This window comes from Cricetulus griseus, chromosome 2 (assembly GCF_003668045.3).
Source record: "Cricetulus griseus strain 17A/GY chromosome 2, alternate assembly CriGri-PICRH-1.0, whole genome shotgun sequence".
Classification (NCBI taxonomy): domain Eukaryota; kingdom Metazoa; phylum Chordata; class Mammalia; order Rodentia; family Cricetidae; genus Cricetulus; species Cricetulus griseus.
Genome location: NC_048595.1, coordinates 61,698,500 through 61,722,606, shown reverse-complemented (window position 1 = coordinate 61,722,606; position 24,107 = coordinate 61,698,500). Strand labels below are relative to the sequence as shown.

Here is a 24,107-nt window from a genome sequence, read left to right as displayed (position 1 = left end):
TCTATAGCTAAAATGAGGCTATGATATTACTGATCTCAGCTTTTGTCTTCCTACTTTAATCTGTAAGCCTCATGAAGATGAGCATTGTCATTGACTGCACTAACTGGTTACTATAGCCTGGTGCTTCTGGTACGTGCTAAGTGTCTCTTCGGGTTTTGAACATGTGCAAGTTATTAATAGTTGATGAGCATGATTAAGCAGAAAGCCTGGCTTCAGCAAACCTCACTCCATGTATGATTTTTCAGTTTGCTTTCCTCTTTATCTTCTCCCAAACACAACCTAGAAAAGGAAATAGGTCTTTCACAAAGAGAGGAAAGAAAATGAACCCTGGAGTAGAATAGTCCATGATGAGGCTGGCGTCTAGGACCTGTGCCTTAAGCTTCAAAGGCCAACCAAGAGATGCTGAGGTTTCAATGTTAGGAAATACATTCTTCTGATTCTACTTAGTTTCTTAAAACATGTCCTTGTGCCAAGATCAACAAACTAAGAACCATGAGCACATAGGAACAAAATTGAGTGTTGTCATCCATTAAACTTATAACCCAGTCAATTTGGCACTTAGTATTGTTTGATTATATTCATATGTTAAGGCATTCATATAAGTCACTTTAATTAAATTTATATTTAAACAGCAAAATAAAGTCATTTTGGAGGCAGTGAGGTATGAGTCCTGAATTTTTCTTTGGAAAGTATTGTCACCATGTCTACAATGAAGCTTCCAGAAATTTCTGCTACAAAATTATTTTACATGGTGTTAACCTTAAATGTTTGTGTTTTCAGTAGGAATCCTGACCAACCTGGAAGTTAGAAATAGATTAAGGAAGGTATGGAGAGAAGTGCCATGCAATTTTTTCTCACTTGGTCCACAGTAACCCAACTTGGCTTCATCCTGATTTCTGTAAGAAAGCTTCAATTTAATCTCTACTACTATCCTTTGACTATCTCCCTGAGTGTCCTGTTTCCTCACTACAAAAAAACACAACACATTCAAGTGCTCCCCATCACTTACCACAGGACTCATATTAGTGTTCAGTGTTAGAGTAGACCCTGGGTGAGAAGACTCTCCCATTCTCGGGTTAAAGAATCAGTAGCTTTCTCTCTGGTCCTGCAGCCTTCTCACAGCTGAGGAGAGCCTCTGGTCATAGCATCATTCTTCAGTAAATTGATCCAGTAGTAACAGTGATTCACCTTGAAGTCCTATGCAGAAACTTACACAGGTTAACATAAAATTAGATGCTGCACAAATGACAGGAGTACCCAATGTCATTTCAGGTAATTCATGATGATCCATTGCATGTTGTATCCCACCAAAAAAGCAACAGAGATTGGGTACCATACCAGGAAAACAGACTGCACCATGAAGGTTCAGGGGGAGACAAAAGATGAGCACAGTCAAGTGGCTTGTGGGAGGCCAGGAAGGAGCTGTTGCTGGAGTCTTCTTCAACTTGTCTGCACGACATTTGTCCTTGTTGTTTTTTATTTTGTTTTGCCTTATATTAGTAATAATTTCATTTATTTGTTCATTTTAAAGTCCACAATTCTATATTTTAAAAACACAAGAGATAAATTAAACATAGCCATCCACCTCCCGCATCTGTTCTTGCACTAGGATTGACCGTGTCTTCTCTTCTCTTATTTTCAAAGACTGGTTTAAGAAAATTTGTTCCAGAGCAGCTTCAGTTCCCATGTATGTGCATTTGTCATCCATCAAGCTCATCATTTCCCACTTGTAAATAAACATAAAGCACCGGGAGTATCCAAGTTTAAGTATTCATTAGCAAATATGTCTCTTTCTGCTTGCCTTCCCCAACCTGACTCGCCGCCACAACTATTTTGTTAAATGCAGTCTGAGAACATAACATTGTATAATTGTGTGCTTATAAAATGAAATGGTGTGCCCTATTACAAAATGTCTTACAAATTACCTCGCCAAATATGCTAATTTGGGGGGAAGGAATGAAGAACATTTACTTCAGACTGTAGTAAAAAATAATAAAAAGTCAGAAATGCTGATTTAAGAAAAGATACTGCTAAATTGGAGCAGTTTCAAAGAAAGGAACTAAAAATAATAATAATAAAGCCTGAAGGAATGAATATTTTCAAAATTGAGAGTCTAACATGACAAACTATAACCAGTCTTACAAATACCTCTAGGGAATTGGATTCCAAAAGTCTACATTGTTCAAAGGAGAAAAAAATAAAAGCACTGAAATAAAAACTATCCAAAAGAAGGGGAAAAGTGAACTTTTAAAACTAAATGTTTTCAACATTTTCACTCAGCCCTCAGAGGTCTGAAGACATTAAACACTAGCCAAGCAAACCATTTGTTTCCAGATAACACAGTGTAACAAAGCAAGTGGGGAGGGGCAGCAGAGTGCCTGTGTCCACACACTGCATGTCCAGTGAACATGTATTGAAGCTACTCAGTATACCGTGACTGGCATCCGCTAGAGTCCAGTGAATAAAATGAGCACACAATAGGGTATACCCAAAGCTGGGATAAATCAGAGTACTGCATCACTTTTAATGATCAAAAAATTGCAACAATATTTAACTGAGCATAAAACCTGAGTCACAGTTAGGCAATAAAATGGGTAATGATTCATTTTCAAGAGCACCCCTTTCCCTTGAATCTGCCCTTTCCTAAAAGTGTTGAGAGTGGAGGAAGAAGTGAAGACAAAAATCAGTGAACCTTTTGTACTAGGAGAAAAAGAACAAAAGCCAAGTGCCTTTTACCCATACCTAATACTTGAAAACATGGTGCCCCAAACCTTCAGCACTAACTTAGAAAATCGTCTGTTGCCTTTGAAAAGGGAGGGAAATGAGCCACAAATGGTCTTTACTTCCTATGGCACCCCCTTCCAAACACAACCCTGTTCTTTGCACTCATTGATATGTTAGAAATTTAAATATTATGCTCTTGAAATATAATAGAATTGTATCCATACATACTGTCTAGACAGGGCAGGAACTGTGTCTGTTTAATTTCACTTTACATAGCATGGAGCAGCCTTGCACAAATAAATGCTCTTGATGATGATGTTGATGTTAGTATAAGCAGGTGGCCAAAATTGGGGGACAGAAAGCTTGTTACTTCAACATTAGCATTTTATGGTGCATGCATGTAACACTTAAGTGTTTAATAAAATTTATAAATGGCTGGCTATTTTTTAAATAATAAATAATTTCAGCACATTTTATGTTTCTTAATATTGCCCTATTAAATTTGTTTACATGGGAGAAAATATCAATCTGCCTATTCAGAAAATTCAACTTCCCTGCTGTCTATAATGTGTAAGTATTCTTATGGCTTTATTTTTTTAAAGGAATGATTAAACATTCTGACAGTGAGGAAACCAAGGTTTAAATTCCTGAAAATTTCAAGAAATAGAATTGGAATCTCTGTTATAAAAGGGATGGCATTTCTCCCATTTTTCAATGTGTTTATCAGTCTGTCAACAAATATATGCCCCATCCTTCTACAAAGTCAATTTTAGTAGCTAGAAACAATGAAAAATTAAGCATAATAAATAAGTAAAGCAAATTGTTGTAGGCAGATTTTTCTGTACTGCCTGCCAACCCCCAAATAACCACATGGAGATTTCTTATTAATTATGAAAGTTCAGCCAATCATTTAGGCTTGTTTATAGCTCTTCTAACTTAACCCATTTCTCTGAATTTGCTTTTTGCCCTGTGGCTTTATTACTTTTACTCAGTACTACTCACACTGCTTCCTTTGAGTCCTGGCATCTCCTCCTTGCAACTCTGCCTTTCTTCTTTCCCGCCAAGCTATCAGTCATTCAACTCTTTATTAAACCAATCTGAGTGATACATATTCACATTGTACAAAAAGATTATTCCGCATTTCCCCTTTTTGTATAAATAAAAAAGGAAAGGTTTTAGCTCTAACATAATAAAACTATAAATAATAAGAACAATTATCAGGTTTGAATTACATTTGCAATGTCTAGTCCATTTGTATTTGGCATATTTGAAAAATATTCCTTAATTTATTCTATCTTGATGAGTCCAAAGCTCATTTACCTAATTTACTTTCTATCATAACTAATGAGAAGTATAACTATGGCCATCTAGTCTTCAACTTCATCAAAGACCCCAAAAGGATATAATAGTACCTGAAAACATAGGAATTACAGAGCAAGCCACTTCCAAACCTATAGAAGTGACAGACATCTGACCGCCTGCACCATCACCCAAGGTTCCTCTGCAATGTTGGGGCATCCAATATTCAGCCTACAGACCTAGAAGATCTGACAGACTCTTCTATCATGCAGGAATTTTGAAATACTGTTCCACCTAGTCTTGGCAAAGTTCAGCAGTCTCTTTCCCATGTATCTTGTAGAACATTTGGCAGACATTTATATGAAGCAGGAATTTTGGATGACTGTCCTACCTTATCTCAGCAAAGTTCACAGAATTTTTTTTTGTGTGTCCTGCTTGTGCAGTTTGTACAGCCTACTGTAAGTAGTCCAGACAAGATCAGTTTCTTGTCCAAATAGCTAGTTTTGCCACATTGAAAGCACACTCCATATGGAGTTTCCTCAATGCCCGTCATCTTCACAGAAGTAAATTGGTACTGCCACAACAGACATGTCTCATTGTCATGAAGAGCCCTATGTTAACCAGATATTTAAAATGTCATATTCTGTAGCTCTTTGAAGTATTAGAAATCTCTATTTAACCTTGAAAACATATCTATCATGATGACAAGTTTGATTTTTATCAGTGACTAACTAATAACCTGTATTTCTTTATTATCCTAAACAGTTTATAATAATAAATTACAAGGACTAGAAATTTATAGTGTTAAGTGAGCTCCATAGGTACAATACTTTAGACAAGAGTAAAAACTTATATACAGTATGTTCTAAAAAAAAAAAACCTTAAATTTGTATCAAAATACAAAAATCCATACTGATATAAAATATTTAAGACTAGCAGTTGCTTTTTAGTTCAAAAATAGATTCAATAAACTACCTGTGATTTCCAGCCTTTTCGTGATCCTCTCAATTATTAACATTACTACAAAGGCTTGAGAGATAGCTCAGCAGTTAAGAGCCCTGACTGTTCCTCCAGATGACTAGGGTTTGATTCTCAGCAACCACATGGTGGCTCACAACCATCTGTAAGTACAGTTCCAGGGAATCAGATACCCTCTTCTGGACTCCACAGGCACCAAGCACACATGTGATGAACATACATGTAAGCAAAATGTCAATACACTTAAAATACCTTTAAAAGAACATAGTGCCAGAATATTTATACCATCACTTTCACATAGTAAGCTAAATGAATAGGCCAATCACTGAATACTTAGAAGCAGTTAAAGCAGATGACAGGAAGATAATGCCTTTTTAAAATGAATGGAAATAAAAGCCAGACATGGTGATGTACACCTGATTAAATAAATAAATTGAAAGTAAGAAAATAATATTTTTCTGACCCCAAATCTGTACATTTTTAAAAATCCATTTTAAGTCCTTTCATAAGCATCACATTAGCTGCTAAGATACAATCAGGGCATAAACTCTGAAGGCTGACACTCTTCTGTCCTGCATTGTAATCTGATCCATGAATGACTATCAGGGGACATCTGGGATCCCTCCTATCTTTCCTACAGACTAACTAAATAACTAGACAATGTTTTCAATTGGGTCCATATATGGCAGAAGCCCACGGGCTGTATGAATTATTATGGGAGCAAATAAAAGGTCAGATTATATTTTTGTGCTGTTAAAGAACACAGCTCTGACATGGTCAGGGTTAAGTACTTAATCACTAAAGAGAAAAAAAGCCTTATAGTGAATGGCTCCCTATAGTAATTTGCAGGATCATCTGTTACGAAACTAAAAAACATTTTCACAGACGCAGGAAGCTCCTAGTCCCGTCCCTTGAAGCAAGGTCTCCAGTTTACAGGTGTGTTAGAGTTTCAGCGTCCAGAGATTTTCTCCTTTCTCTTCTCCTTTGCTTCATTTCTGCTTGATGGTACTTCTGGGGACAGAGCGGGACAGGAAGATGGGGAGCATCCACTTCATCCTTCCCACGCTGCTTTTGTCAGGTTATTTTGGTAAAGAGTTCAATGTGTTTGATCCCATCATTTACTTTCCTGTGGTTTTGTTTCCCCGTGCTGAAATATATAAAATCACAATTGTTTTTGCTTTTATTTTAAATATCTCATTGAGAGACTATTATTTCTACCTTTAATGAATGATGGGCACTGTGTGGGTTCTGTGCCGCCTGCAATCCTTACTTGTAAGGGAAAACCACCATCTGGCTCAGAAAAGTGGATTTCGCTAAAGAGTACTCCTAAAATCTGGTTTCCCAAAGGTGACACCCAGGAAAAGGTCACAGAGGTATAGGGTGCTTAGGAGACTGGTGTCTGAATCTGACTTGGGAGAGGGCTGGAAAGTATACTTGTTTAAGAGACTAAATTATAATTAAAAGCTAAAATCTCTGTGCATTGTAGCCTTCTACAAGATAAAAGATTTTATTATTAGTGTGTTGCTACCGTTCATTATGTTTCTTAGGACACTTGTGGGATTAGAGGCTACAGGAACTCTCTCTCTGAGCTTCCTCTGGGGAATTCAATGAATATCCTGAGTGACACCTGAGAAGTTGTTGTTTCAAACAAAGAATCCTCTGCCAAGTTCTTCTTTTTTTGAGTATGTGTACTTCAAGAGAATGTTAGTTCATGTGTTTCTGAATCATTTACAATTAAGTCATCAGCATATAATTTTCTATATAGAGCTACTAGCTATCCAAGAAGCTTCCAGAACCTGTTTAATAATTCCTCTCCAGTCCTTTGCTTACAACAGGAAGTTACATTTTGCCAAATACAAATAAACTCAGACATTCAAAAGGCTGAAGTTCAGTTTCCTGCTCCAAACTCAAGGTTTCAAGCACATCTGTGATTTTTACAAAATATATCCTCGCAACTCTTCAAAATTTTTGATTGAAAAAAAAAAACAAAGGTGATAAAAGTGTATAAAAGTGTTTATGTGTATTATTGCTCTCGGGGGTATGTTTACAGCTATAGAAAGAATCATGAAATGTGTCAATGGTATTATTGAAACCATTACATATGGATGAAAGTTCCTTTGGATCTTGTTTTTCTATACTATGTCTCAATATGTTCACCAGTTTTGTCACAGAAAACATTTTAACTTTGTTTTTCACTCATTTTCATTTCTACCCCTTTGAGTCTTAAACACTTTAGGAAACATGTGAACATAGTCTATCCAGCAGAAGGAACTGAAGCATCTGTAGGAGTTTCATGCCTTTACCGAGATGAGGTAGCATTTCTTTCCATTTACAAATGAGATTGACACTATTCTTGGAACTGGAAAAATGCAGAAAATTATCTCTGGTTCACACTCTGACATCTCTTAATTATTTGTCAATCTTCTTACCTGGAAAAGGTGATTAACTCTGGCCCTGGAATTCCCCTCTATCTTGTTCACTTGTGTCATAGACTAAAGAAGCAAAGATAGTTAGGAGAGGTGCTGAGAACTATTTGAAGCAATTCCCTTAATGTTCTGTGACATTGAGTCTACTCAGCACTTCTGCACTCAGAGTAACCAACTGGATGCTGGGATGACAGGTGTCATATGAAAGAAAATACTTGATTTAAACTATATTAATTAGATTATTAGTTTATACTTGATCTTATTAATGGTCCCAGAGGACTTGGGACCATGTAAAGCTGGGTTTATTCAACCTGCTGACATGGGGAAGTAGCAGCTTGAGAGAGACTTTAAGAAGGTCAACAGAGAGATTGAGGGAAGCAAATGTGAGGAGCGTAGACCGAAGTTAGCATGAGTTGTTTTAGGGCAGAAGATAACAAATAATGTCTAAGCAAATGTTGGTAGAATTTCTAAAGAACAATACCCCCAAGAGAAAAACACATGGTCCCCGAAGAAGGGAAAAGGGACAAAATTCCTGAGCAAATTGGGAGCACAGGAATAGAGAGGAGGGAGGGGGGAAAAAGAGAAGGGTAGAAGAGGAGAGGGGAGGAATACAAGAGGGATCAGGAAGACTGAGACAGGGGAGGAATAGAGGAGAGCAAGAAAGGAAATACCTTGATAGACGGAGTCAGTATAGGTTTAGAGAGAGGTCTGGCACTAGGAAAATGTTCAGAGATGGACAGGGATAGCCCCAACTAAGAATCTAGGCAGTGTAGAGAGAGTATGTAATTACTGTCTTTGATGCCCTTCCACTATAATGAGATTGATGTCTACCTTGGTTGCCATCCTAGAGCCTTCATCCAGTAGCTGATTGAAGCAGAAACAGGCACCCACAACTAAACACCGAGCCATACTCCTGGAATCCAGTAGTAGAGAGGGAAAAGGGAGGAGGGAGAAGGGAGGAGCAAAGGAGCCAAGACTCTGCTGGAGAAACCCACAGAAACAGTTGACCTGACCTAGTGAGAGCACAGAGACCCTAGTCATAAAGCTGGGGAACCAGAATTGGATCAAACCAAGCCCTCTGAATGTGGGTGCCAGCTAGGAGGCCTGGACACTCTAACAGTGGAGACAGTGTTTATCCCTAGTGCACAAATGGACTTTGAGATCCCATTACCTATGGAGGGATACTATTGCAGCCCAAATACACGAAAGAGGGCCTAGGCCCTCCCCCAAATGATCTGACAAACTTTGATGATCCTCCATGGAAGGCCTCACTATCCTTGAGGAGTGGGTGGGGGCTGGATTGGTGGGGTCATGATCGGATGGGAGGGTGAGGGAATGGGGAGATTGATATGTAAAATAAGATTGTTCCTAAAATAAAAAATAATACTAACAATAAAATATCTTCTAAGATTTTAAATTACATTTTGAGCCATTTCATGTTTATCCTAGATAAATGTTTAATTACCTGTATCCTACCTTGCCTAGTAAATAACAGAGCCTTACACACTGTGTGATAGAGCCACTAGAGTAATTGAAAAGTCAAGAAGGCATTTTATAAAATAAAGAACAACACAGTTCTCTAATGCTTCTATGAATATAGTTGAGTTTTTCAGGACAAGAAGTGAATAAATTAACTGTCAGATTAATAATGTAGAGAGGGAGAATTGCTGTCCACATACAGATCATTTAAGATAAAAGATTGTAATAAAAGCTTCTCCATAGGTGGATAGTATGGAAATTTTAGAGAATCTCATTCTGAAAACAATAAATAAAATTTACCAGTCTGTGCTAGTTAGCTTTTATTGTCAACTTGACACAATCTAGAGTCACCTGAGAAGAGGGAGCGTCAATTGAAGAATGCCCAAATCAGATTGGTCTGAAGCCAAGACCAGGGAAACCTGTCTTGATCAATGATTGATGTGGAGGGGCTCAGCCCACTGTGGATGATGCATGTGGAACTCTGTTTTGTAAGAAATCTTTCTAAGCCTAAGTCTGGGAGCAAGCCAGGAAGCAGCATTCCTCCACGGGTTCTGCTTCAGTTTCTTGCTCTGACTTCCCCCAATGATGAACTGTGACCTAGAATTCCAAGTTAGAATAAACCTTTACTCTTCAAGTTGTTTCAGTCCAAATGTCTTAGCACACAACAATAGAAAATCAATAGGACTCCTCAGAAGTCAGCCTAAAGTCCTATTTCTCTTTGTGCCTTTTAAATCTATCACTTCCTCCCTTCCTTTCTTTCTTCCAACCACTCCCATGTCCTGTCTCTCCAGTCCCTTCCACGTCCCCCATTACTCCCTCTCAAATGCATGGCCTCTTATTATTAATACTATTATTACTATTGTTATTACTATTATTATTACTCATGAGTATAAATACGTAATTGTACCTACTGAGTTGGCTTAGTGTTGATTGTGTGTATATGATTTCAGGGCTGCTCACCTCGTATTTGTATTTGTATAACCATTTAAGAGGCCCATATCTGGGAAAGACTAATTCTCCCTCTCTCAGCAGTCATTGGTAGTTCTTTGTCTATGGGTGGGGCCCTGTGAGATTTCACCCTCCGCCTTAGCATATGTATTGCTATTGTCCATACTCAGCTCTTATTGTTGAGGTATCATGGCTGTAGCTTCCCTGTCATTTCTACAGGACACAATTTTGCAGCAGATTTTCTGGTTCTCTGGCTCTTACAATCTTTCTGATTGTGATATTCCCTGGGCCTCAGATGCAGGAGTTTTGTTGTAGCTGAATCCACTGGAATTCTGGGTACCCTGGGATCATTCAGTCTCTGCATTTTGACTGGTTTTCTGTGATGGTCTTCATCTGCTACAAAGAGAGGTTTCTTTACTGGAGAGTAAGAGACCTATAATTATCTGTGCATATAAGAATAGGTTTTAGAATATTCTTAAACAAACTCTTAAATATTCTTAAATAAATTTCAGAATATCTAAGAATATGCTGATCTGATGAAGTGAAGGGAGCAGGTTCTCTTCTAAGATCTGCAAGCTCGCCATCCCTTCATAGTTGGCTAGGATTCCATTAGCAGGCATGATTTGCCTCCTGTTGAGCAGGCCTTAAGTCCAATTAGACATCTGTGGTTACTGCCAAGATATGAGTGCTACTCATATTTTGGTGGTAGATCTTGTCATGCTGGTCATTGTTGTGATTCATAGAAGTCACAGCTGAGTACTGCCATTGATTGCTTCCTTTCTTAGGCAGCTTGCATAGCACCGCCTGTTACTGTGAAAACTAAACTTCAGGAAGGAAGCCTTCCAGGTTAGATCCAACTTGAGTCTTCTGAGTTGTCTCAGAGGTGTTGTCTTCAGCAATAGGGACTTTGCCTTCTACCTTTGGAAGGTAACTGAGGGTAATGGCATTGGCCTATACTGTTACATGGGTCTCTTGGACTATCCTGACCAACAACTCAAAAGAGGTTTTCTCATGCCTGGTTCTAGGGTTTTTATTAGATAGTCTGTGGCTCTTGTGGGGAGCATTGTCAGCCCAAGTGTTATAATGTCATTTCAAATACATATATAAATTTGTGTGTACATATATGCATTCTTGTATACATGAATGTATATATGTATACATGAATAGGTATGCACACATTCACATATTTATGCATACATACACTTACATGTATTGCATGTAGTTTCAGGTAAATACAAAGTAAATGACTCCTCAAGGCTTTTTCAAACATCCTTAGTAGTGTTAGCTCTCCATTCTACCTCTCCTGTATTGATTTCCATTTCCCCTCCCCTCTTAAAACTCCCCCCCCACTTCTCTCTATTTCACCCTTTTTAAAAGCTTGATTTTATTTTCTCTTTCTGAGTTTTATCATCCATTAGACAATAACCACTGTTAGTAGTAGTTTTATGTTTTAAGTTTCCCCTTACAAAATGTATATTTAGAGGCTTTTATTTTCCATCAGCCTCTGCCAACATTATTTGAAATTTAAATTAATAGAATGCCCTAATTCTCCAGGTCTTTGTTGTCAAACACCTCATTAATTATTCAAAGTAATTGCTACTGGATATCTACCTTGAGTCAGTCAATGACTGGGCTATGTTCATAACCTTTTCATACAACATTGTAGGCAGAGTGGTATTATTGCCTCTGTACAGAGCATAGGAAGTCTCATTGCCACACATCCATCTGAGGAAAACATCTGTGTCCTCTCTTCTCTGCCTTACCAACTGAGCCTAAAGCAATTCCCATAGAAAGGATTGTCTCTCTTCTTTGTTCCCTATGTTAATTTTAGAGACTAGGAAATGTAAGTTCCAGAAGACAGGTCACAAATGACCTCACATATTTTTAAGTAAAGTCATCATAAGTGTTTTCTAGTAGCTACTAAAACAAAGGCTTGTCATTTGTTTTAGGTAGATGTAATGGTTACATCCATAATCTTAGTACTCATAAGGCTGATGCAGAGGGATCACAAGTTCCAGATCAGCTTTGGCTCTAGAATGAAAAGCAAGGCCTGCCTTGCCAATCAACCAATCAGTAAATAAACTTTAAAAGTCTAGATGAGGCTGGAGACATAGTTTGATGGTTAAGAGCTCTAGATGCTCTTCCAGAGGGCCTGGGTTCAATTTCTAGCACCCACATGGCACCTCACAGCCTTCTGGAACTCTAGTTCCAGATATGATATCCTCTTTGAGCCTCTGCATGTGCGAGGTATGCACATGGTACAAATATATACACTCAGGAAAAAAACAGCATCAGGCATGCACATTCAGAAAAAAAAACCCATACTCATAATTTTTAATGTAAAGATCTAGGGAGATAGCTCAACAGAGCTCGCCTTCTTGCCTATGGTACATGAAGCCATCACATCAATCCCCAGTATGACAAAAAAACAAATGAAACATTGTCATATCTCTCATTTTCAGGATTGAGAGAGACAGAAATGCTTTCAGCTATCCAAAATTAGAAGGAATTGAAATGTCATGATGTTGAAGAGATCATGGGCAAGTAGACATCTTTCAGAAAGTATTTCAGGATGGCTACTTTGCCATCATGTCAATGCAAAGCCTTATTTCAAGTTAGTTGCTTTCTCATTTGACTTCAATAAGAAAGCCTCTAAAGGTTATTTCTTTTCCAGGTCTTTACATTTCAAGGGCCAAAATAATCATCTAACCTCTAAAAAGACATAATGATCATCTGTAATGATCAGGACATTCACTTTATTTTCTGTGACTTTCACATAAGGGACAGCTGTTCCAATTTTCTACTTGAGATTATTGTTATAATATGTACTTATGCCTTGTCCTCTACTTCTCCAGGACTGTCCACCAGAAGCAGGTGATTTTCGAGCTCAGCAGTGTTCTGCTCATAATGATGTCAAGTACCATGGCCAGTTTTATGAATGGCTTCCTGTGTCTAATGACCCTGACAACCCATGTTCACTCAAGTGTCAAGCCAAAGGAACCAGCCTAATCGTTGAACTAGCACCAAAGGTCTTAGATGGAACCCGATGCTATACAGAATCACTGGATATGTGCATCAGCGGCTTATGTCAAGTAAGTGCTGGAGTCTTCCCAAATGCATTGTCCAGAAATGCTGTGCCTCCACATGAAATAAGTTTCTCAAAGATACTCAGTTACCTTGTAGAGTTTATAAAAAGTAGCAGATTTGAAGATTGTAATTTCAGGGAATGTTGTGGTTATTGTATTCCATGTTAGTGTTAAGGAAATGTGGACTGCAGGTGAGTTTGGTTTCGTTTGGTTTCTTTATTCCGTGAATGATACTTTAATGTGGGAGAATAAAAATTCTTGAATACTGTGCATTGAAGATGAAGTTTGAAATTACCTGTAGCTCAAATGTCCTTGAAATTTGGAAAGGAATAGATGGAGGAAGGTAGGGAGATATGGGTGTGTGTGTGTGTGTGTGTGTGATGTGTGTGTGTGTGTGTGTGTGTGTGTGTGTGTGTGTGTGTGTGTGTGTGTGTGTGTGTGTGTGTGTGTGTGTGTGTGTGTTTTCAGACACTCATTTTCATCTAAATAGAATTTCAGAGTAACTCATGTAGGAGAATATTCCTCCTTAGTGCCTGAAACTATATTGAAAATTCAAACAAATTTTAGTGAGAGGCATAGTTTTCAAACAGGTCACCCTTAAAATCCAGGGATATAAAAGGGAATGATTTCTGATATTAATTCATCAGTGTGTACTTGAAGACTTGGTAAGATGATGAAGTATTAGTCTATTTGCCATGAACTTTTCTTCATTTTAGGGCTCACTTTTTGAACTGTCATGAGCAATCTACATTGTAGAGTGAGCAGGTTTCCTGAATGCTATTATTTACCATCTTCTTTTATGTGTTCCAGTACAGACAGTTTAAGAACATTTTCCTCAAGTGGGAGGACATTTATTGAGTCTGAATCTATAACGACTTATATGAAAATATGAAACATGTTTCAGTGGTCTCTTTTAAATTTATTTAAAACTTCAATCTACATTGTTGGTTTACAAGAAAAACTGCAGTGTAAATTGTTATGAGACATGAGATGTGAGATGAAGTTTATGCAAGAGAGAGGGAAGCTGATACAGCCAACCTTCATACACGTTAGGACGGTGATACAAGAAGAGGCATGTTCAATGTTTTTTCAGATAGCATAAGGGAGAGGAGATACATATATCAGAAGTTTCTTTATGTATGTGATATATGAATCCCAGGTACAAACGTGAATGTTGGATTTTATTCTTCTCAAGATTGTAGGGGTCTTAGAGAGTATCCACCTACCTTTCAAAGCAACACATGACATTTTACAACTGTTTGCAAAATTATTTGTGATTATTTAAAAATAGCCCTAGTGGGGCTGGGAAGATGACTCAGTAGTTAGAGAGTATTATCTGCTCTTCCAGAGGACCCAACTTCCTTTCTCAATGCCACCTATAACTCTACCTCCAATGTATCCGACACCCTCTTCTGGCCTCCATAGACACCTGCCACCCATAGCATATACTCACAGAGATACATACATAGACACATGAGTAAGAATAAATCTTTTAAAATACTTCCATCCAGGACTCTTGATTTACTGAAATGGAATTATGATATCTGTAAAACTTTCAGGGATAGTAAAGAATCATAAAGCAAATACATACATGGAAAGGACTGAACTGCAAGAAATAGGAGTTATGATTCCTTATCTGTGCCCACTGCTCAGTATCTTGTAAATAAAAATCTAAGGACTAGAAAATGTGCATGATCATGTGACAATTACATCATGTCAAAAATGGGACTAAATTCCAGGTCTTCTAATATCCATGTCAGTGTTGTTTCTACATTATTATGTTTGCAAATGAACCAAAATCAACAAGACAGGTCAGCAAATTAGGTTTCAATTGTTTCTGTTGCATGATAGCTCAATCTGGCAGGTTTTCTCCCTGGTTATTCCAGCCAGCTGGCCTCATGTACCTTGGTAACTAAAAGAAAATCCTATCTCAGCAGCTGAAGAAAAGAACTTCTACATGAGTAAATATGGAGGCATAATGTTCTACTGTGGATTATGAATGTGCCTCTTTAAGTTAGAGTCACACAATTGTGATTTGTTTGCTTTGAGAGTAAATGTAATTAAACCATTGTTTAACATAAATGCGCTCCACACGTAGAAATTACAACTGAATATTACTGACTTATTGTTCTTGTAAGGAGCAATGCCATGTTGAGGTAGGAAATCTCAGGTTTCATTGGAAAACTAAAAAGCATCATGATTTGGCTGGAGAGAGATTGGATCACAGACTGAAAGCAAACAAAAAGTAGTTTTATAAATTATCATGGAGCATTATGTGGCAGATAGGACTACAGCAAACAGTAAATGTCCAAGAAAGACTTAGTAATAGAAAGAGGCACTCAAAACTCTTCTTTAGACAGATCCTTATAGGCTCCATTATAAGAGGCTTGAAGTAGACAGCCCTGGAGCCACTGAGATCAGCGCTAATAGAAAGTCTTGTGCCAGCCAAGAGGACTGAAGCATCAGCCCTTCCCTGGGTAATGATAGCAGTAACAGAAAGGAAACTAAATCTGGAATGAAAATACTTCCACCAGAAGGGAGGTAAAAGCAATAAATCAAATCAATCACACTGAAAACCTCAAAAAAAAAAAAAAACTGCAACTTAATGTGGATTCATAAAGGGTGTAAGTTCGGATCCTTCCTCCTACAGCATCACATGTGGGTTTCAGTCAAGCCAACCTAAACTTTCTGAAATGAACATAAAAACAGAGAGATGGAGGTGAGTGATGGAGGAATGGAGATTAACAGAGGCAGCTGAGACGATGCAGGAATAGAGATCTTAAGTGAAATTGTGTATCCTCTCAGGAGGACAAGAGAGAGATTGATTAACAAAAGAAAGGCTGAAACATGCCTTTCTACAGAGATAAAATACACAAATTCTATCCGGGTAATCACTTAGTTAGCTTTACATAAGTGATTTATTGTTTCATTTTTAGCAGGAAAAAGCCATATCTTAAAACACACTTGGGAATCAGTAACTTAAATGTACAAGTATATAAACCTATTCCCCTAGTTCTCTGAAAAAATGTATTTCCAGCCTCACTTTCCCTTTCTCTTTTCTACCCCATTTGTTGAAGATTTTTAGCATTTTGTCTGACCTCAGAATTTTACAAAAGCAGCTTTCAACATTGATGAGACCAGCAATATGAATCACAAACTATAAAGAATACATGCTTTAATTGTGGCATATTCACCTTATTAGAAAATCACACACAGTGAGTTCTCATTTACAAGCACTAATTTATTTCTGTTCTGTCTATCTAATCCCCTTCTGAGAACCATTGCCTCAAAACTATTTGATTCTTCATCTCTACAACAGAAGTGTGGAGTCCCTGGGTTTTACTAATAAGAAGGCAATCCTAGCAGAAGAGGAACTGTGCTCTTCGGGAGACCTGGAGACTGTTGCTAATAAGTGGATTGGCTCTATAAGCTGTAAATATGCATGAGGAAAATCTTAGAAACATTGCTACTTTTGTCACACACCTACTTCTTGGTAATAGCAGAACAACACAGTAGGTGAGGTATTCACCCTCTGACTGCAGCAGTGGTGATTACAAGACACACACACACACACACACACACACACACACACACACACACACACACACACACACACACATATATATATATATATACTCACTTGACATTCTATTTTCCAAATATTTGTGGTTATTGTGTCATACAGCACTGTCTTTATCTCACAGATGCAGAAACAGAGGCTTTATGGGATTATATAACTTGCCCAGGGTTACCTGGTTCTGCTTGTTTCCCAGGAGCCTATCCCTTTTGCCACATCAAGGTGCACCAAGACAAGTATGATTTGGTAATAATCCCCAAATTTGGCTGCATACCAGAATCACCTGGAAAGCACTTAAGAGACACAGCTCTTAAGCCTCATCTACAAGACATTCAAATTTAAGAGTTCTAAGTCTTTACAACTACGAGTGTATGGCAAATCCAACTTCATGAACCACTTATAGATTGGACAGCAGGTAGGATTTAAAGAAAAAAAAAAGACAGGAGGTAGAATCTGGCCCTTCTTTAACCAATTGTATGATGTTAGTCTTGGTATGTAGTTCCCTGAAACAATCTGTGTAAAATGAGACTACCTCACCAATGAGAATACCAAGTGAGATCATTGCTATGAAGCTGTAGACAGCTGTGAAAATGTGGAAGACCCTGAAGACTTTTAGTTAGATGATACTTGAGCACTGGTTTCCAAGTGAAGGAAAGGATGTGGGAGGGGGAAAGAAAAAGGAGAAGAAGATGGAAGGAGATAACACAGTGGGATGAAGCTGAATGTAGCATCCCCAAGGTCCTGGGTTTCATCCCCAGAACCGCACACCAGAACCAGAGCAAGAACATCTACTGTCACCTCACATTTGAAATGTGACTATAACTAGATGGAGATGACAACCTAACTCTGCACAGAAGACTCTTCTTTAAGTTGAATCTAGTTTCCCTTTTATGGCAATTCCTGCTCCATACTTTCTCTTTTCTCCCAGAACACAGAAACTGTCACGAGTAGGGCTTCAGAGACTGTTTTTGTAAAACACTGGCTTGAGAATGATCTATTCCACCCTCAAGACATGGGGCTGACTTGAGTTTTGTGCTTCTCCCAGGGCTTCACAGTTAGTTAACAGCAGAGTAAAGGTCAGGGAGTGGCTGTGTTTATCAACATCCTGAAAATATGTTCTCAGTGTTTTTATCAGCATATCCCATGGGCTAAGATTTTTTGTCCAGCTTTAATTCTGTCATCGATATTATGAAAATAATAGAGTTAGTGACTATACCTTTGCAAACCACCCTCCCATTCCCGGGGCTCACTGTGAGGGTGTGTATTCTCACCTTCTGTCTTGGGTTGAAAAAACTGGGATGTTTAAGTTGCTTGCTGTTTCATTAGATGTAGATAGGAGGCAAGGCTAGAATGGGAAAGCAAGTTTGAATACTTAAGGCCAGAGCTCTGGGCTCAGGACTGCCAGAACTACCAGCTAAACTCTACTGTTTGCTGGTGTATTGCCTGAAGCAAAATTATAAGCCTCGACCCACAACATTATTGCTGAAAATAACACCGATACGACTCATTGAACATGGAGAAGTAGAGCTGGTACCTACTTACAGGCTTCACCCTACAGGCTGGTGAGATTCCCTTAGAGAAAGCTAATTCTTCTTTTACAAGTGCTTATGAATTGGAGATAGCTTCTTAATTGTGAATGAGGTATGTATCTACTTCCTTCAGCTTTAGTACCCCCATCTAGTGCAGATCCTTGAAGGCCCTGTGCCTGCTGCCTCAGTGAGTTCATATTATACTGGTCCTGTTGTACTTAGTAGGCCTTGTTTCCTTCATGTTCTTGTTCTCTTCTGGCTCTTACATGTTTTCTACCTCCTCTTCTGCAGGGTTCCTGAGTCCTGAGGGGAGGGATTTGATGGAAACATCCCATCTGGGGCTGAGTGTTCCATGGTCCATCACTCTCTGTATATTGACAGGCTATAAATCTCTGTATTTCATCTGTTACAGGAAGGAGGTTCTCTGATTATGGCTGAACAAGGCACCGACCCATGAATATAGCAGAATATCATTAGGAGTCGATTTATTGCTGTGTTTCTTTTGTAGAACAGTAGTAGTTGGTTTTCCCCTAGGTCCATGGCCTATGTAGTCACAAATTCTTTGTCACCCAGGCAGAATGGGTTCCATCTCATGGAGTGGGCCTTAAATCAAGTAAGTTATGTATTGGTTATTCCCACAAACTTTGTGCCACTATTACACTAGTATATCTTGAGTCAGGACACCATTGTATGTGTTAGGATTTGTAGCTGGGTTCGTGTTTCTGTTTCTTTTATGGGTATCTCGCAGAATGCTTTCTGGCACAAGAATACTAGCCAGTATAGGTGAAAGCTCTATGTAGGCACCAACTCGACTTCCCAGTGTTCAGTGAGTTGTGTAGATGTTTTTGTCAATGGGGCCCTACTGTCAGTTTGTGGAGAACAACCATCTTGGCAACAGTTTGGGTTGCTTGGGAATTTCCATGGGACCCCTTTGGCTAACAATTCAAATTATATGTAACTCAATCCCACTACTGAGAGCTTCATTTGGTGAGAAGAGATGGCCAGGTGGGGCTCGTTCTCCCCCATTATTTGCCAGTTTCACGTGGATCATTTTTATATATGTATGTATTTTAGAAAGGTTTCCATATGACCCCTCAAATACCTCTTAATTTTAGCTGTCCATCCCCATATTCCCTTCTTCATCCCCTCTTTCCTTCTGCTCTCCTCTTGATTCTCCCATTCCAAACTCCATCCCCCTCATTCATACATAACTATCTATTCTATTTCCCTTTCCTGAAGGTAGCTATCTGTCCCCCCAAGTCCCTTACTCTATACCTAAAATTTGTGGTTCTATGAATTGTAGCTTGGTTATCATTGATTTAAAAGCTAATGTCCACATATAAGTGGATATCATATTTGTCTCCCTGGGTCTGGGTTACGTCACTTGATATGATTATTTTCGTCTGCTTACTTGTGAAATTCATGGTTTTATTTTGTTAATACCGAGTAATACTCCATTATATAATATACCATATTTTCTTTCTTTTTTTTTTTTTTTGGTTTTCTCAAGACAGGGTTTCTCTGTGGCTTTGGAGGCTGCCCTGGAACTAGCTCTTGTAGACCAGGCTGGTCTCGAACTCACAGAAATCCACCTGCCTCTGCCTCCCTAGTGCTGGGATATTTTCTTTATCCATTCTTCTGTCAAGTTTGTTTCCAACTCCAAGGATCATGGTTGAGAAAACATCTCTGTGATACGATGAAGCATCTTTTGGGTATATGCCCAAGAATAATGTAGCTGGACCGTGAGGTAGATTGATCCCAGGCTTCCCAAGAAACTGCCCCAGATTTTCATACTCTCTGTATAAATTTGCACTCCCACCAGTCATGGATGAGTGTTTTACCATGCATGGTCTTCAGCAAGAGCTGTCAGTTGTTTTAAGATCTTGGCCATTCTAACACATATAAGACAACATATCAGAGTAGGCTGGATTTGCATTTCCCTGATGACTAATTATGTTGAACATTTCTTTAAGTGGTTCTTGGCCATTTCAGTTTCCTCTTTTGAAACTTCTCTGTTTATATATGTATTCCATTTCTTAATTAGGTTATTTATTTAATTGGTACCTAGTATTTTGAGCTCTTTATAATTGTTAGATATTAGCCCTCTATTGGATGTGTAATTGGTAAAATTATTTCCCATTCTGTAGGCTGTTGCTTTGTCTGAATGACAGTGTCCTTTGACTACAGAAGCCTTTAAGCTTCATAATGTTCCATTTATTAATTGTTGATCATAGTGCCTGTGTTGACAGTATTCTGTTCAGGAAGTCTTCTATGCCAATAAGTTCAAGGCTGTTCCCCATTTTCTCTTCTATCATGTTCAGTATATCTGGTTTTGAGTTGCCATCTTTGATTCATTTGAAGTTGTTTTGTGAAAGGTGATAAGTATGGATTTATTTGTTTTCTTCTACATGTAACCATCCAGTTTGACAGGCACCATTTGGTAAAGATGCTGACTTATTTTTTCAGTGTGTATTTCTGGCTTCTTTATCTAAATTCAGGTGTTCAAAGATGTGTGGGTCTTTATGTCTGGGTCTTCAATTTGATTCCATTGATCAATGTGTCTGTTTTTGTGACAATATCATGCTGCTTGTATTGCTATGGTACTGCACTACAACTTGAAATCAAGAAAAATTATATGTCCCACAGTTCTTTATCATTTGAAATTGTTTCAGCTATCCTGTTCTCTCTCTCTCTCTCTCTCTCTCTCTCTCTCTCTCTCTCTCTCTCTCTCTCTCTCTGTGTGTGTGTGTGTGTGTGTGTGTGTGTGTGTGTGTGTGTGTGTTTCCATATGAAGTTGAAGATTATCCTTTCAAGATCTGTGAAAAAATGTTTTGGAATTTTGATGATGACTGCATTGAGTCTATAGATTGCTTTTGGTAGGATAGTCATTTTTACTGTATTATTCCTATTGATTAATTGGGCATGGGAGATCTCTGTGAATATCATTTGTGAATAAAGATACTTTGACTTCTTCCTTTTCTATTTGTATTCCCTCTATTTCTTTCAGTTATCTTATTGTTCTAGCTAAAACCTCAAGTACTATGTTGAATATATATGAAGAGATTAGAAAACCTTGTCTTGTTCCTTGTTTTAGTGGAATTTCTTTGAGTTTCTTTCCATTTAATTTGATGGGGGCTACCAGCTTGCTGTAAACTTCCTTTTAACATGTTGAGGTATGTCATTTGTATCCCTAATCTCTCCGAGACTTTCATCATGGAGTGATGTTGGATTTTGTCAAGGGCCTTTTCAGCATCTAATGAGATGATCAAGTGGTTTTTGCCTTTCAGTTTGTTTAAATGGTGGATTACGTTAATTAATTCATGTATATTGAACCATTCCTACCTCTCTGGGATAAAGCATCCTTGATCATGGTGGATAATCTTTTAGATGTGATCTTGGATTCAGTTTGCAAGTATTTTATTGAGAGTTTTTACATAGGGAAACAGGTTTGTAATTCTCTTTTCTTGATAGTCTTCATGTGATTTGGGTATCAGGATATGTGACCTCATAAAATAAATTGGGTAAGGTTCCTTCTGTTTTTATTTTGTGAAATAATTTGAAGAGTATTGATGTTTACTCTCCTTTGTAAGTCTGGCAGAAATGTTTCATAAAACTTTCTGGCCCTGTGATTTTTTTGTTGGGAGACTTTTAATTGCCTCTAATATTTTGCTAGGGGTTATGGGTCTGCTTAAATTGCTTTTCTGATCTTGAATTAACTTTGGTAAGTGATATGTATCAAGAAAATTATCCATTCGGTTTAGAGTTTACTATTTGGTGAAGTATATGTGTTTAAAGTATGTCCTTCGGATTCTCTGGATTTCCTTGGTAACTATTGTTATGTACCCCTTCTCATTTCTTATCTTGTTGATTTGGATCTTCTCTCTCTCTTCCTTTTAGTTAATTTGAATAAGGATTTGTCAATATTAATGATATTCTCAAAAACCCAACTCTTCGTTTCATTTGTTTTTTATTGTTGTTGTTTCAGTTTTTATTGATCTCACCCTGAGTTTGATTATTTCTTGCTGCCTACTTCGTTTGTGTGTGGTTCTTCTTTTTCTTTGAGAGCTTTCAGTTGTGCTAATGAGTTACTAGAATGAGATCTCTCCATCTGTTTAATGTAGCCTCTTAGTGCTGTTCACTTGCCTCTTAGAACAGCCTTCATTGTGTCCAATAAGTTTGGATATGTTGTGTATTCAATTTTCATTCAATTCTAGAAAACCTTTAATATTTTTTATTTTTCTCTTGACCCATTTTTCATTTAGTAGTGGGTTATTTAGTTTCCATGCATTTGTAAACTTTATGATGTTTCTGTTGTTGTTTATATACAGTTTTAATCTGTGGTGGTCTAATAGGATACATGGTTTTATTTTAAGTTTTTTTAATCTGTTGAGACTTGCTTTGTGTCTGAATGTGAGGTCAATTTTGGAAAAAGTTCCATTGGGCAATGAAAAGAAAGTACATTGTGTTTCGGCTAAATGTTTTTTGTTTTTGTTTTTGTTTAATATCTTTTATTTCCATTTGGTTTACAATGTCAGTTAGCTCCAGCATTTCTGTGTTCAATTTTTATCTGGATGATCTGTCTATTGACAAAGGTGGTTTGTTGAAGTTTTCTGCTATTAGTATGTGAGGATCAGTAGACGTTTTAAGCTGTAGTAGCATTTCTTTTATGAACTTTCGTGTCCTTGTGTTTGGCGCATCGATGGTTTTTTTGGTTTTTTTTTTTTTGGTTTTTTTTGGTTTTTTGAGACAGGGTTTCTCTGTGTAGCTTTGGAGCCTATCCTGGCACTCGCTCTGGAGACCAGGCTGGCCTCGAACTCACAGAGATCTACCTGCCTCTGCCTCCCAAGTGCTGGGATTAAAGGCATGTGCCACCAACACCCTAGATGTTAAGAATTGCAATGGGGATTTTTTTTTCCCCATGATAAGTATGTGGTGTCTTTCCTTATCTCTTCTGATTAATTTTGTTTTGACATCTATTTTATTAGATATTAAAATGACTATACCAGCTTGCTTTTAGGTCCATTTGTTTGCAATATATTTTTCTATCATTTTTTGCCCTGAGGTGGTATCTATCCTTGATGTGAACTGTGTTTCTCAGATTTAGAAGGATGGATCCTGTTTTTTTTTAATCCATTCTGTTACTCTGTGTCATTTTATTAGGAACTTGAGACCATAGATGTTGAGTTTTATTGGTGAGCAGTGTTTGTTGATTCCTATTATTTTGGTGTTGCTGCAGATGTTGTTATTGTTGTTGTTGTTGTTGTTGTTGTGGTGGTGGTGGTGGTGGTGGTGGTGGTGGTGGTGGTGGTGGTGGTGTGTGTGTGTGTGTGTGTGTGTGTGTGTGTGTGTGTGTGTGTTTCCCCCTCATTTTTATTTGCTGGTTTGAGATTATTTATTCTTTTGTTTTGATTTTTGATTTTTTATTTGAATTAGAAACAAGATTGTTTTACATGTCAATCCCAGTTCCCTCTTCCTCCCCTCCTGCCCTACCACTCCCCCCAACTAACACCCTACCTTTCTGCTCCCCAGGGAGTATGAGGCCTTCCATGGTGGGGGGCGTCATCAGAGTCTATCATATCCTTTGGGATAGGGCCTAGGCCCACCCCAGTGTGTCTTGGCTCAGGGAGTATCCCTCTATGTGGAATGGGCTCCCAAAGTCCACACCTATGCTAGGGATAAGTACTGAACTACTACAGGAGGTCCCATAGATTTCTGAGGTCTCCTTACTGAAACCCACGTTCCTGGGGTCTGGATCAGTCCCATGCTGGTATCCCAGCTATCAGTCTGGGGAGCAAGAGTTCCCTGATGTTCAGGTCAGCTGTTTCTGTGGGTTTCACCAGCCTGGTCTGGACCCCTTTGCTCATCACTCATTGTTCTCTGCAACCGGATTCCAGTTCAGTTCAGTGATTAGTTGTGGGTGTCTGCTTCTACTTCCACCAGCTGCTGAATGAAGGCTATAGGATGGCATGTAAGACAGCTTTTAATCTCATTATCACGGGAGGGCATTTAAGGTAGCTTCTCCTCTGTTGCTTAGATTGTTAGTTGGTATCATCTTTGTAGA

The 24,107-nt window shown here is 38.2% G+C and overlaps 1 protein-coding gene across 1 annotated transcript in view; it reads left to right on the top strand.

Annotated features, from left to right (window-relative positions):
• Adamtsl1 (ADAMTS like 1) overlaps positions 1 to 24,107 on the top strand; it is a gene marked incomplete at its 5' end in the record, with an annotated part of 351,236 nt that overhangs the window by 64,877 nt on the left and 262,252 nt on the right. Inside the window, one exon of the mRNA XM_035438677.1 lies at positions 12,710 to 12,946. Coding sequence (XP_035294568.1) covers positions 12,710 to 12,946 — 237 coding nt within the window. The remainder of the gene's footprint in view (positions 1 to 12,709; positions 12,947 to 24,107) is intronic.